The following is a 14,446-nucleotide window of genomic DNA, read 5'->3' as shown; positions in this document are numbered from 1 at the left end:
TATAAATATGTATATATATATATAAATTGAGAACTCAGTGTAACATATTATCTGTCATCTTGGGGAAGGGAGGAGATGGAAGGAGGGATAGAACATAGATCACAAAATGTCAGAAAATAATTATTAAAAATTGCATCCAAAAGCAACTGGAAAAGAAAAATATAATAAAAATTTAAAGATCTATATTTATAACAATTCTTTGTGGTGGAAAAGAATTGGAAATTGAGAAGATGCTCATCAGTAATTGGGAAGTGACTGAACAAGTTGTGGTATATGATTATAATGGAATACTACTGTGATATAAAAAAAATGGAGTAGTTTTAGGAAAACTTGAGGAGACTGATATGCATTGATACAAAGTGAAGTGAGCAAAACCAGGACTTGTTACATAGTAATAGCAGTGTTGTAACAATTAACTGTGAAACATCTACTTTCTTATGATCAGTACAACTATCAGTGACAATTACAACTATCTGTGACAATTCCAAAGGACTCGAGATGAATGCTATCCACCTCCAGAGAGAACTCATAAATTGAAGGCTTATTAAAGCATGCTTTTTTAAACTTTATTTTTTTGCTTCATTTAAAAAATTTTTGCAACGTGGTTAATATGGAAATGTTTTGTGTGACTTCACATGTGAAATGAATATCATCTTGCTTACCTTCTCAAAAAGTAGGGGAGAACCCTGAGTGAAGGAATGAATTTAGCGTTCAAAATTTTAAAATAAATGAAAAAAAGGGGAAAAAATTCTCAGTTCTTTTAAATGATTTTTAAAAAAGACTATCTCTGTGATCCTGGACAAGAAACATGGCCTTTTAAAACCTCAATTTCCTCATGTGTAAAATAAGGATAATTATAATTATCTTAAAAGTTTGCTGTGAGGATCAAATGAGTTAACATATGTGAAGTATTTTGGAAATATTAAAGCACTACATAAATGCTAAGTATTACTGTTAATTTTACTATTTTAGAATATGTTGATTGATTTTAATTTTTAATATTTTTTATTACAAACATAATCTCAGCAAATAAAGAGAAAGAGAATGAAACCCCAAATAAAATAAAACCATAAATTCCAAACTATTTACATTTTTATAAAATGAAAAATACAAATAAAAAATAAAACAAAAAATTATTTCCTCTGTGTCCCCTTAATGTCCACCTATATACTTATAAAATTTGTTTGCTATTTTTTTTATGCAGTCATAATCAGGATATATAACTGCCCACACCTTCCTTCTTTGTATCACTTCATATCTTTTTCCATGCTTCTTATTTTTAAACATTTGTTATTTTTATCTTATAGCAGATTTGATTGCATTTATATACATAACTTATTTAGCTTTTTTCTGGTCAAATAGGTTGCTTGTAGTTTTTTGCTTTTAAAAATAAAACCTCTATGAATATTATTGTATAAATACAACTTTCCTCCCCATTACTGTTATTTTAGGATATAGTCCTATTTAATTTGATATTTAATTGCTTCTTTTGCTTTTCTTTTTCCAGAGTCTGTCTATGATCTTCTCCCAAAGGAGTTACAGTTACCTCCATCTAGAGAAACATCTGTAGCATCCATGAGTCAGACAAGTGGCGGTGAGGCAGGCTCGCCTCCTCCAGCTGTAGTTGCTGCTGGTATGCATTTCATTTTATTTTATTGAAGAAATCTATTAGTTATGTATTCTATGCTGCCCCACATGAACAGTGCTGACAAAGTTTGGATCAAAAAGATGATCATGGAGGATAACTAAGGGTTCATTTTAGGAGGTTTTAACATGTATTTTTTGCCATATAATTTTCTTTATCTCATCTGCTTGATGTAAACGATATACTGTTATAAACAAGCAGTTATTGTTTAAAACATAAGTGCTTAAAACAGTGCCTGGCACATGCTAAGTGCTTGATAAATGCTTGTTGACTGACATCAATCATATTGTCTTTTATATAAATGGCATTCTCTGTAATAGATCTGTCTTCAAATATGGGAACCAATTTGAAGCTAACTGTAACTGCACACAAAAGGTTAAATTCCAAGTTATGGAGAGAAAATGGTATTTGAGACTTTTTTCATTTTCTTTTTTGATAATAATAATCTTTATTAGCCCAAAGGAGAAAATATTATATTGTTTTGCATGACCTGGAGAAGTGCTCAGGGTTAAAATACTCAAATCTCTTTTCTGTTTGTAGCATGTTATTATAACCTTTTCATTGTATATTAAAATGTATGTGTCAAGATAGCATGACTTTATATTTACTAAATTCAGATTAAAATAATTTGAGAATTAAATGTTAGACTTGTACAAATATATAATGCATACAAAATTCACTTAGTTTATATTTTATACTGAGCTTCCAGATCATATGCTTTAAATATAAATAAAAAGCCACTTCTTGCCTTTTTTTGTCATAAAATTTCATATCATCTTTGAACAAAGGATTGAGGACAAACTAGGGTAAAGCTGGCTAGCAAAGTTAGATCGTGGATGCTCTTCATAGAATATTCGCTAACACAGGTTTGATTCATCTTTACTTAGGCTGAGATCAAATGGTTTTGATTTATAAAAGTTAAAGCAATACATATATTTGAGGTTTATATATTTCTCCTCATGAATTAAGATTTCTTATATAGTCTAGTTCCTCTGGTTTTTAAAATGATCCTTGGAGTCTATCGAGGGCAGGTTTTTAGTTGATTTTGTTAGTTTGGGAAAAGAGAACAAGGAAGCAGAAAATTGCTTTGCAAATGGGATGCTACTGATGTTCTAGAGCTTTTTGATGTGGTTTTTAAATGTATTAACCTTGAACACAAAAGCTTTCCACTGATCTGTGTAGTACAGTAAACAGACTTCCTGTTTGGGATTGCAAAAACCTTAAATATGGCAAAGAAACTTTACAGCACTGCTCACTGTTCATGTGTTGTCAGGCATTTTCTAACAGATTCTGTGGATTTAATTGTGTACCATGAAACTTTTTAATTAATATTCGAATAAGATGATACTGGTGAAGCTGTATTCACTGGATTCTAAAATTTTTAAAAATGTTTTTGTAGCTATTTTAAATGAATAATTAAAATTGTATTGAGCCATAAAATTTTGTCAATGGCATCACATTAAATCCACAGGTAGAAACTGACTAACTGATTTCTTTTATATCTTTTGAGACTGTTTTTAAAGATATGAGTTTGACTAGAACTAAAAGTCTGTTTCTTCTATGCTTTTTGGCATAAACTTAAAAATAGATACAATTGCTTTTAAAAGCTAATTGAATGGGTTTTCGGCAAAAAAAAAAAACTATCTTCCTTTCTAAAAAAGCTCATACTAGTTCAGTTTACATTTTATATATCATAAGGCTTTATTCTTAAATAAAATTAAATGAGTCTTGAATTTGGGTCATGAGGTCCTAGGTCTAGAATTGGAGGGAACCTCAGAGAATGACTTTTTTCAACTATATTTTAGAGGTGAAGAAGCCCCAGGTACAATGAGGTTATAAGAGACTTGGCCAAGGTAATAGAAGTAGCAAGCATCAGAGTGGAGATTTGAACTCAGGTCCTCTGACTTGAGTGCCAATATTCTTTCTATTGTTGCTATCCTACTTCCCACAATTTGAAATACTTTTAATGATAGTTAATAAGACAGTGATTTTCTCAAGTTATATGGGAAAAAATTTCTCCAAACAAGATTTAAAGGCAAGTTTTAGGTCATAAGGGATTTGACTAAAAAGGAAGTATGCTGAATTATAAAGAATGAAAGTAAGTTTCTCATTATAAAGATTATCAGAAGACTAGGAAGAAAACTATGGTAGTTTAAACTATGATAGTTTAATAGAAAGACTATTCTATTTGATTTAATTTTTTAAAACTTAATTTGTTCTATTCCAAAGTTCCAAAATGTTTTTGGTAAAAAACAAAAACATAACTATCAATTTTCTGTGTAAATGAGCTTATTAAATGGAACATCACTCTTCTAAACAGTTATTATAAATATTATTTGATTGTCATTGCTATTCATAGTGATAGTAATTGTACTCCTTTCTGATAACTCTGTTACAGAAGGGTAAATTATGTTGCCAGTTTGATTTCCCTTATTCTATCATTTGTTTAGTGCTTTTTCTATCCCTAAGAAATAGCCACTAGGGAAATCAGATAAATTTAGATACAGGTTTGTTGAGTTATTGTTAAATAATCATTTTAGTCAAAGGAAGATGCTTGATCATACAAAAATTCTTAAGACTTTTGAAGAAGCAATTTTGACCACAATTAGGTACAAGAACCTGGTGGGAACAGACTTATAGTTTTGTCATAAACGTTTAACTTCACAAATGTTGTTAGATTAACTTTTAAAATCTTGATGAATGGATATTGATGACCATATTTTGTGATTTGATTATTTAATAGACAGTATATTTCTCAGATTCACCAATACAGATTTCTTCCTTCCCATGGTTCTGATAGGATACTAATCCACAATCTAGAATGTTGGGAATTAAGTTCCTTGTTAAGACCTTCTTTATCTTTTGATGTTTTCTTGGTAAAGGAACTATAGGAATAGTTAGCTACTCAAACATTGGAATAAGTAGAAGCCTTAGAAGTAACAATTTTGAACAGTTCTGTGGGTTATTAATAATTAAAATAGTCAGCCCATTCTCTTACATGATAAAAAAGTGTCCAAGAATAAAAATGTCAAGTTACATATTGTTTAAAACTCTACATCATAGCAAAAGATTTTTTTTAAAAAAATTTAAATCTAAGTGATATGAAAAGCTCAGGAAGCAGCTGCACTTGACCTTTTTGGTACTAAAGATCAGTAACACAAAGTGCTATAATAATCAATCCATCATTCTTATCTTAGAGTTAGATTCTTGTATCTGCATTAAAATGCTTTTCATTCTTCAAATTGACTTAACTGTTTATTTTTTTTACAGAATAAATGTTTCTGGCTTTCACAAATATGTAATTTAATCATCCATCTTCACAAGATAAAATTATCTTTGGCTTAGAATGTGGCAGTATCTACAAACACATATACACACACTTATTTTTTAAGCCATATTCCATTTGTGAAAGGGGAAGATACTCAAGCAAAGACCGTAGAAAAATTTTTATAAACCCTTCTGTCTTAGAATCAGTGCTGAGTATTGGTTCTAAGGCAGAAGAAGTGGTAAGGGCTAAGCAATGGGGTCACAAAGAGTTGAACACAACTGAAATGACTCAACAACAAAAAATACAGTAGTATGTTCTAAGATGGGAAAAGTAGATTGGAACTGGATTATGAGGGCGTTTAATGTCATTTAAGGAGATGGTATTTTATTTTATAAGCAGTTGGGAGCCACTAGAGGTTTTGAGGTATGCATTAAGAAAATTACTTTGTCAATCATAAAAAATGGATTAGAGAGAGAAGAGAACCAGGGGTAGGAAAACCAATTAAGAAATTTCTAATAGTTGGAGAAAGTAAGTGTGAAATGAAGACTGAACTAGAGAGATTGCAAATAGAGTCTAATAATGACATTAATGGCTTGCCATTTATATAAGGTTTATGGTTCAATAGATACTTTCCTCAAAACAAACTTGTAAGGTAAATAGTGAAAATATTACCTTCATTTTGCAGAGAAGAAAACTGAGAAATAAGTTTCCTTGGTAAGAATAGTTTTGGTCAAACAGCAAGGTTAAAGTTTTTGAAAGTACTGCTTGACTTTGTGTCTTAATTTATAGACATGGTGCAGTGTCAAGAATTCCTTGTTTACCTTAAGGTTTGGCTTAAGTTTTTGCCATCTACAGAAAGCTTCTCCTTATCACTCCTACTTCCATCTATTTTGTATATCTTTTTGTATTTTTATTTCTGCATATTCTGGAAAGGCAGCATAGGATAGTGGATAGAAGCTAGTCTCAAAGCCAAAAAAAACCTGGGTTCAGATCCTGCCTCTGCCTCATACTGGTTCTGTGACCCTGGGCAAATAACCTTCAATAACTTAGGCAGTTTTCTTTAGACTATATAAGCTCCAGAGTTGTCAGCCTGCATTAGTAGAGGGATTTTCTTCATCCTTCATCCTTTTCTTCATTCTTCATCCAAGAATCCTTTTGACCACTGAAATAATAAACGCATTCCTTAGCCTTATTATATGTGTTTACTGTGTGCTAGGCACTAATTCCAACAACTGTGGGAGGAAGGTGTTAATATGATCCCCACTTTAGAGTTTTGCGAAACTGAGATAGAAGTTAAATGACTTGCCCAGGGTCATTGAGCTAGTAGACACCAGAGGCTATTTTTAAAGTCAGGTCTTCCTGACTCCAGGCCCAGTTTTAACTACCATGTCATCTGGTTGGTCCAATATACTACTTACAGTATTTTAGTAAAGTTGTTGTGACATCTGTTTCTGAGATTTTTGTATATAAACACCCATAAAACAGATATAGAAAAAAGGAAACTTTATTGAATGACTATTAAGTGGATAATACTAACTTAAAACTGATTTAATTTAGTAACTTTACAAAGTGTTCTATATAACAACATAATTATAATGACTGATGGTTCATAGAAATAATTTTTGTCATATTACAGTCAGTTTTATAGAGTAATACATTTATAAAGACAGATACATGGTAACAATTTTTTTTTTATAATAAAAGATCATGACATTTACTTTGAAGGAAACCAGAGAGGTGAATCTATCATGCTTTGATTAGTAATCATCCTTCAATTTCCATAATTCTCATTACCTCAAGTTTCTAAGCTACCAAATTGTTTAAAAAACAAAACAAAACAAAACACAATAGGGGACAGCTGGGTAGTTCAGTGAATTGAGAGTCAGGCCTAGAGACAGGAGGTGCTAGATTCAAATATGGCCTTAGACACTTCCCAGCTGTGTGACCCTGGGCAAGTCACTTGACCCCCATTGTCTATCCCTTACCACTCTTTTGCCTTGGAGCCAATACACAGTATTGACTCCAAGATGGAAGGTAAGGGTTTAAAAAAAAAAAATTACACCTGTAGACAATTTAGAAATCAATGTATGATCATAAGGTGCAAATTTCCATTTGACCTGTGTTCCAAACCACTTAAAAACTTATAGATACAGATCCAATCTCAATAGCAAACAAATAAATGATTTAAAAAATTTTTTTATTCATTCATAACCACTTGCTGTCTCTTAAACAATAAATGTCCAAAACAGAAAGTAGAGTAACTAACTCTCAGAGCCATTACAGATTATATGGCAAGATCCTCCAGAAGGAAAACCTATTCTGGCATAGAAAGAATATTGACTCTAGAATCAGACCTGGGTTCAAATACCACCTCTCTTATTCACTATGATATGGCCTTGGGCAAGTCAGCTGACCTCCCTCGGATAGTTTCCTTATCTGTAAAATGAGAGTATTGGACTAGATAGCTTTTTAGCTCTTGGTCTATGATCTTATAATCTCTCCTGAGCCTGTCATTGTCTGGGGTCAAACCACTTGTAAGATATTGCTGACTAGTTTTCAGTATAGTGGAAACAGAGTTCATTATCCATATAAGGCTTATCCAAAATATGTAATACTTTTTGTTTAAAACAATCTCAAAGACATCTGTAAATTTCTTATCCTGAGAATGACCTTCTTGAGGGAAGCCGCCAACATAAATGAAAAGTTCTATTTCTTGACAATTCCTAGACATAAAAATAACTTGGAAATTAGTCAATAAATATTTATTAAATACCTCCTACATGCCAGGCACTGTGCTAAGTGCTAGGGATGCAAAAAGATGGGGGAAACAGATAGCCCCTGCTCTCATGGAGCTCACAATCTTAATGGAATCCAGAAATGTCTATGGACTGAAGATTCCTCATATTGCATACATAAAGAATCTATACTATCTGTACAATATGTCCCTTAAATCTGTTTTCCCTGACTGTCCTTTTTATAGAGTTTTAGAACTGGAAGTAATATTCATAGATAGAATATTGAGGACTAGAGAATTTAAGTGATTTACTCAAGTGACCAGAACCCAGGTCTCCTAATTCCCAGGCCAGTGTTTTTTCCCCATTGTGTAGCACTGCTTGTTCAGAACAATTATACTTTGATATCTTAATCTCTGGAGTGTTGTTAGGAGGATTACTTAGTTATTATTTAAGAGACCTAACAGGAAGGGCTTGAGAATTCCAAATGGAATGGGGAAGCAGGAAGTGTGCCTCTCTCTCTGAGACGGACTCCATGGTGGTTGGGACAAGTTGTAACTGACCCTGGGAAACCTCAGAGGAAGTGGAGATGTCCCTGATTCCCTGGGATCCTGAAGGAAGATCGACATCTACTTGTGGGAGATTTTGGTAGAGACTATTAATCCCAACCTGAGTTGCAGGTTAACTTGGGCTGGGTTAGCTCCCAGAATCTACCCACCTGAGAGAGTACTTCTAGTGGTCCTGGAGGAGCTGGAACATCGCTGGAGTGAGTCTGGACTCTGCTATGAGGATTCCCACTTTAGTCCTGCTATTCTCTGGGCCCTGCCTGGCTTAGGTCTCAATTGAGTGTAGATAAGTCCCTCCCCTGACCCTGTGGTTTGCCCTTAGTCTGAAAGTGTAGAAACCCCTATTCCCATCCTTTACCATAGTTCCCTTAATTAAATTTGTTATAAAATCTTGTCATTTGCTTGCTAGTTTCCATAGGCCTTGTCTAGATGGTGCAGAGTAGCAGTTAGGCCTAACTGCCACTTCTGTTAACAGACATTTCCTTAGCAGTTAAACCTAGTCTCCCTACCTTGTTTGGTCCTACATTCTGTCATTCCTGTCTCCCAGGGTCACTTACAACTTGTCCCAACCCCATAATAGGAGAAGAATACAGGGTACTTTGTCTCATCTTTATACTACTAATAATACTGTAACTTCAGCTACTTTGATATTTTAATAATAGCATCAATATGTTGTTCCATTCTCACATCTACCCTGTGAAGGGAGTGCTCTTAATATCTTCATTTTTACACATGAGCAAACTTTTGAGGTTAGGTGACTTGCCCATAGTCACATAGACAATAAGTATCTGAGGCAGAAATTGAACTCGTCTTTCTGACTTGTGCAGCATTAAATCTTCTATGCCACCTAGGTGTTCACTTTTAGATCTCATATATAGATGGACAAATTTGGGAATATACACTACTTCATAGTAAATTAGAACAAGAAATTAGTGATAAAGAATATTTTTTTTAATCTTTTTTTTTTTAAGCCCTTACTTGGAGTCAATACTGTGTACTGACTCCAAGGCAGAAGAGTGGTAAGGGTAGGCAATGGGGGTCAAGTGACTTGCCCAGGGTCACACAGCTGGGAAGTGTCTGAGGCCAGATTTGAACCTAGGACCTCCCATCTCTAGGCCTGGCTCTCAATCCACTGAGCTACCCAGCTGCCCCCGATAAAGAACTATATAATCAATAAGCATTTTTTGCACACCTGTTAAGTGTTTGACACTGTATTAGGCACTAGACATACAGAGAAAAAACCCCGTGAAAGAACTCTTGTCCCTGAAGGCCTTAAATTTTATGGGAGTGGAGAAAGCTTTATTGAATACGTGTACAAGTCACATATGATCACTTTATTTATACAGCTACTACAGTAGTTCAGATCCTAATCACTTCTTCCACGCACTAATATGGTAGCCTCCTAATTGTCTCCCTACTTCAAGTCTCTTCCCTTCTCCAGTCTTTCTAAATCACACCAAAGTAATGTTCTTAAACATATCACATAAGCATATTCAGAAAACTCCAGTAGCTTCCTAATACTTCTAAGGTCAAATGCCTATTCCTTTGGTATTTAAAGCCTTTCAAAACCCAATTCTTGACTCCTTTTAAAGCCCCATTACCGTTGCTTCTAATAAATGTAGTCCTTGGTCCAGCCATACTGGCAAAAGGCATTCTTATTCTTGTCTCTGTGTCTTTGCATAGACCCTGCCTCCCACCTCTGTGCTTTGAATATATTCCATCCTACCTTCTATCTTGTAGAATTTCTAGTTTGCTTCAAATCTCAGTTTATATACTACATCTTAAGTGGTGCTTTTTCTCATCCTTCCAGCTATTAGTGCCTTCCACTTCAAAATGACCTTGTATTTATTTTATTTATACTTAAGTGTACAACATGTTATATATAAGAAATAAACGAGAATAGATGATTGTATGGTTCATTGTCTTCTGAAATAAAATGAATAGGAACTGTTTTTATTCACCTTTGTAATACTTTATAGGAATGTATTAATTATCCTTAATATAATATAAACTCCTTGATTGCAGAGACTCATTTTTGTCTTTTTATCCCCAGAAACTAGTTACATATTCATAGTTTGAAATTTTTTTTAACCTTCAGCTTTAGTGGATAATTTGCTCTATTATTTTATTTATTTTTTAATGTATATTTCCTTTTACCTCTTAGTTTATTATGTTTTTGTGGTTTTCATTTTTGTTCTTGTTTTTGTCCTTTTTTCTTCCCTCAGATTTGTATCCAATTGTGTGTTCTTATGATACATTTTCTATGTATTAATCTTAGCTACTGTGCACAGAACTTGATTTTTTCATTTTCTTTTTCATAAATACAAAATGAATGTTTAAATGATAATGACCTGTATTTTTAAAATTTAAGTGTTATTTAGTACTTACCTCGTACTAGGCATTATGCTAAAGATTGGAGATACAAAGAAAAAAGAAACAAAACAGAATCCTCTCCCTTTTAGGAGCTCAAATGCAAATGGGGGAGATAACATCCTAGCTACTGTATGTACAACAGATATACAAGACAAATAGGAAATAATCTCAAAAGGAGGGCACTAGAAGTTAAGTAGAGATTAGAAAGGACTTTTGTAGAATGTGGGATGATTTAGGCTGAGTTATGAAGCCAGGGAGTTCAGGATGTGGGAGTATAAGGAGAGAAAGCAACCTAGATATGGGCCGGAGGACAGACAGTGAAAAGGTACAGAATCTATAAATGAAATATTTGAGGAAAAATAAGAAGGCTACATTTACTGTGTAATAGAATATATGTAAGGAAGTAGTATGTAAGAAGACTGAACAGGAAGGAAGAGGGGAACAGATTGTGAAGGGCATTAAAAGTCAGAAAGGTTTTATATTTTATTCTAGAGGTAATAGAGACCCACTGATGTTTGAGTAAGAGGGTGATATGGTCAGATCTTTGCTTAAGAAAAATAGTTTAACAGCTGAGTAGAAAATGAATGGGTAGGAGAGACTTGAGCTGCGTTAATTAGGAGAGACTTGAGGCAGAGAGAACAATTAGAAGGCTATTGCAGCAGTCTAGGCATAAGGTGATAAGGCCTTGCTCCAAGGTGAAAGTTACATAAGTTGAGAGAAGAGGTATATAGAAAAGATGTTGGGGAAATAGAAATGACAGGATTGGTCACAAGTGGTGGAGTGAAAGTGACTGAAGAGATAAGAATGACACCTAGGTTACAAGCCTGGGTGACTGTAAGAACAATGATACTCTTGACAGTTAATAGAGAAATTCAGTAAAGGGGAAGGTTTAGAGGAAAAGATATATTCTCTTTTGGATATGTTGAGTATAAGAAGTCAATGGGGCATTTACTTTGAGATATCTTATAGGCAATTGGGGTATGTGAAATTGGAAATCAGGTGAGAGATTGGAACTGATAAAAACATTTGAGAATCATCTGTTTAGAGAAGATAGTTGAATCAAAGGGAACTGAGATCATCAAATGAGACACAATATAGAAGAGAAGAAGGCAAAGGGCAAACCTCTGTGAGATACCTACAGTTAGGGGAGGTGATTTGGACAAATATCCAGCAAAGGAGCAGACAAGAGTAGAAACAAGGACAAAGCAATGTTATAAAAAAAACCAGAGAGGAGAGAATATCCTGCATAAGAGGGTAATCAATAGTGTCAGGCTTCAGAGAGGTTGAGAAGGATCAAAACTGAAGAAAAGCAATTATATTTTGAAATTAAGAGATCATTGCTAACTGGAGAGGGAGGTTTTAGTTAAATAATGAGGTCAGATCAGACGATATGAAGCTGAGATACCAGTTGTGGTCTTTCTTAAGGAATTTGACCATGAAAGGCAGGAGATAGATGCAGATATATTCTGATCAAGTGATGTTTTTGTTTTTTTTAAGGCTGGGAGAATATATGATTGTATTTGTAGGTAGTAGTAAAACAGCCAGTAAATAGGGAGAAATTAAAGATAATGGGAGACTGTGGAGCAGCAGTCTCCTTGAGAATGTGAAATGGGATCTAGTATAGAAGGCCACGTCTTGTGAAACAGAAGTGAATGGAGGAGATAATGGCAGAAGATATTAGAGTGAATTGAAATAAAGAGAAAAGAGGGAACTCTAGATTGATGGCTTCATTTTTTACATTGAAATATGGGGCAAGGTTCACAACTGGGAAGGGAAATCATGAAAGGGAAGGGGGAAAGCATTTACTAAGTGTCTACTATGTGCCTGGCATTGTGCTAAGCCCTTTACAAACATTTTTCATGGGAGACTTTAAGATGAATAAAAAGGTTTGGAATAGCCGTTGTAGTAGCAAGTGGGATAGTAAACTGATTAGGAAAGTATAAAAAGTTTCCCTTGCTACAATGAGGGACTAGTTGAACTTATGAATCAAATTTGTGGTGGACCCTGGTAGCGTTGTTTTGTGATTTTTCTCCAGCCTTAGCAACGTGAGAATAGCAGCAAAGGTAGTAAGAGGGTACTCCAAGGTAGGTGCTTGGCAAGGTGTAATCAAAGACAGAATAATGGGGCAAGGGTTTTGAGTGAAGAGAATAGTATAGAGCCTAACTGGTTAACCAAGTTGTTGAGATAGGAAAGGGAAGACAGGGTAGCCATGTCTGTATGGAGACAACAATAATATAAACATCAACAATAAGTAATTTCTTACTTGGATTCTAAAGGAGGTAGCCAAGCAGTAGACTAGAAATAGAATACAGAAAGTGGATAGTCTACAAAATTCTTCTGTCATTCTTTCCCTCCCTCCCTCCCTTCCTTCTTTCCTATAATTTTTTGTTTTCCCCAATTACATGTAAAAACAATTTTTTAATATTCATACGTTTAAAGTTTTGAATTCCAAATTCTTTCCTTCACTCACTCCCATCCTTTCCTCCTCCCTGAGATGGCAAGCATCTGATAGATTTCATATGTACCATCATCTTTCCATATTTTGTGGATGAGATCTCAAAGGAAAACAAGGAAAGAAAGTGAAATATATAGTATATTTCAGTCTGCATTCAGACTTATCAGTTCTTTCTCAGAGGGCAGATGTCATTTTTTATTTTGAGGCTCTGGAATTAACTTGGATCACAGTTGCTGAAAATAACTAGTTCATTCACAGTTGTTTGTCAAAAAATATTGCTGTCACTGTGTTTAATGGCTCTGGTTCTTCTCTCTTCACTTTGCATCATTAGTTCAGGCAAGTCTTTCCAAATTTTTTCAAAATCATCCTGTTCATCTCTTCTTATAGCACAATAGTATTCCTTCACAATCATATACCACAACTTGTTCGGCCATTCCCCAGTTGATAATTTCTTAATGAATTCTATCTCTTCTATTGTATTGGGGATGGATTTTAAAAAATTACTAGGTATCCATTATATGCTGGGCACTGCCCTAAGAGCTTGACAAATATTATTTCATGCTATAGTTCTGGAATGTAGTTGCTATTATGATCCCCATTTTACACTTGAAGAAGCTGAGGGAAACAGAAGTTAATGTCTTAAGTATATAAGGCTGTATTTGAATGCATGATTTTCTGATTCTTGACCCAGTATTCTCTCCACTATGCCACTTAGATGCTCTATCTATTCATTCATTAACTAAAACTGTAGTATTATTTTAAAAATTTTGAGAGTAACTCATAATTTGTATCATCAATTCATCTTCCTAACAAAACAATAAAAATGATTTGAATATTATCCTCATTTTATTTACATGGGGCAGCTAAAGCTTAGGGAAGCTTTATGACACACCCAAGGTCAAGTAACCAGACTAGAACTTAAATTGTTTAATGCAAAGACCAGTGTTGTTTTTCCTATATCCTGTTATCTAGAAGATTTCATCCACAGTCAAAACTAAGCCATTTCTATGAATAAAATCAGATTAGGTAATTCAGAAGATTTTTACCTGTGTTGTTTTTTTCCTTCCCTTATCAAATTTTTCATGAATAGAAAAACAGGGCTGCCAACATTTGATAAAAATATAGTAATTGGCATCTGATATAAACTTCATTTAAACTACTCAAATGAACTTGTTTAGAACTCTTTGTATTAAAAAACTTTGTATGTATTGTCTGTATTTCTAACTTATAAACAGCGTTTGCCCTTGAAATGCAGCCTTTTTGATAGCTTTTCCTCTATTTCTTATTTCACTGTCAGTAATAAACACTTGTTGTATATCAGCTTAACTTAGCATTATTTTTTAGGACAATCATTTTTCTAATATGGCCAAACTTTGAGTCTTTAGAAGGGCAACAATTATAGATCTC

At 33.9% G+C, this 14,446-nt stretch overlaps 1 protein-coding gene across 1 annotated transcript in view; it reads left to right on the top strand.

Annotated features, from left to right (window-relative positions):
• NFAT5 (nuclear factor of activated T cells 5) overlaps positions 1-14,446 on the top strand; it is a 140,424-nt gene that overhangs the window by 75,810 nt on the left and 50,168 nt on the right. Inside the window, exon 3 of the mRNA XM_044663142.1 lies at positions 1,508-1,633. Coding sequence (XP_044519077.1) covers positions 1,508-1,633 — 126 coding nt within the window. The remainder of the gene's footprint in view (positions 1-1,507; positions 1,634-14,446) is intronic.

The sequence above is a fragment of the Gracilinanus agilis genome, chromosome 2 (genome assembly GCF_016433145.1).
Source record: "Gracilinanus agilis isolate LMUSP501 chromosome 2, AgileGrace, whole genome shotgun sequence".
Taxonomy (NCBI): Eukaryota; Metazoa; Chordata; class Mammalia; order Didelphimorphia; family Didelphidae; genus Gracilinanus; species Gracilinanus agilis.
Note: the sequence above shows the minus strand (reverse complement) of the source record. Positions and strands in the feature narration are given on the sequence as shown.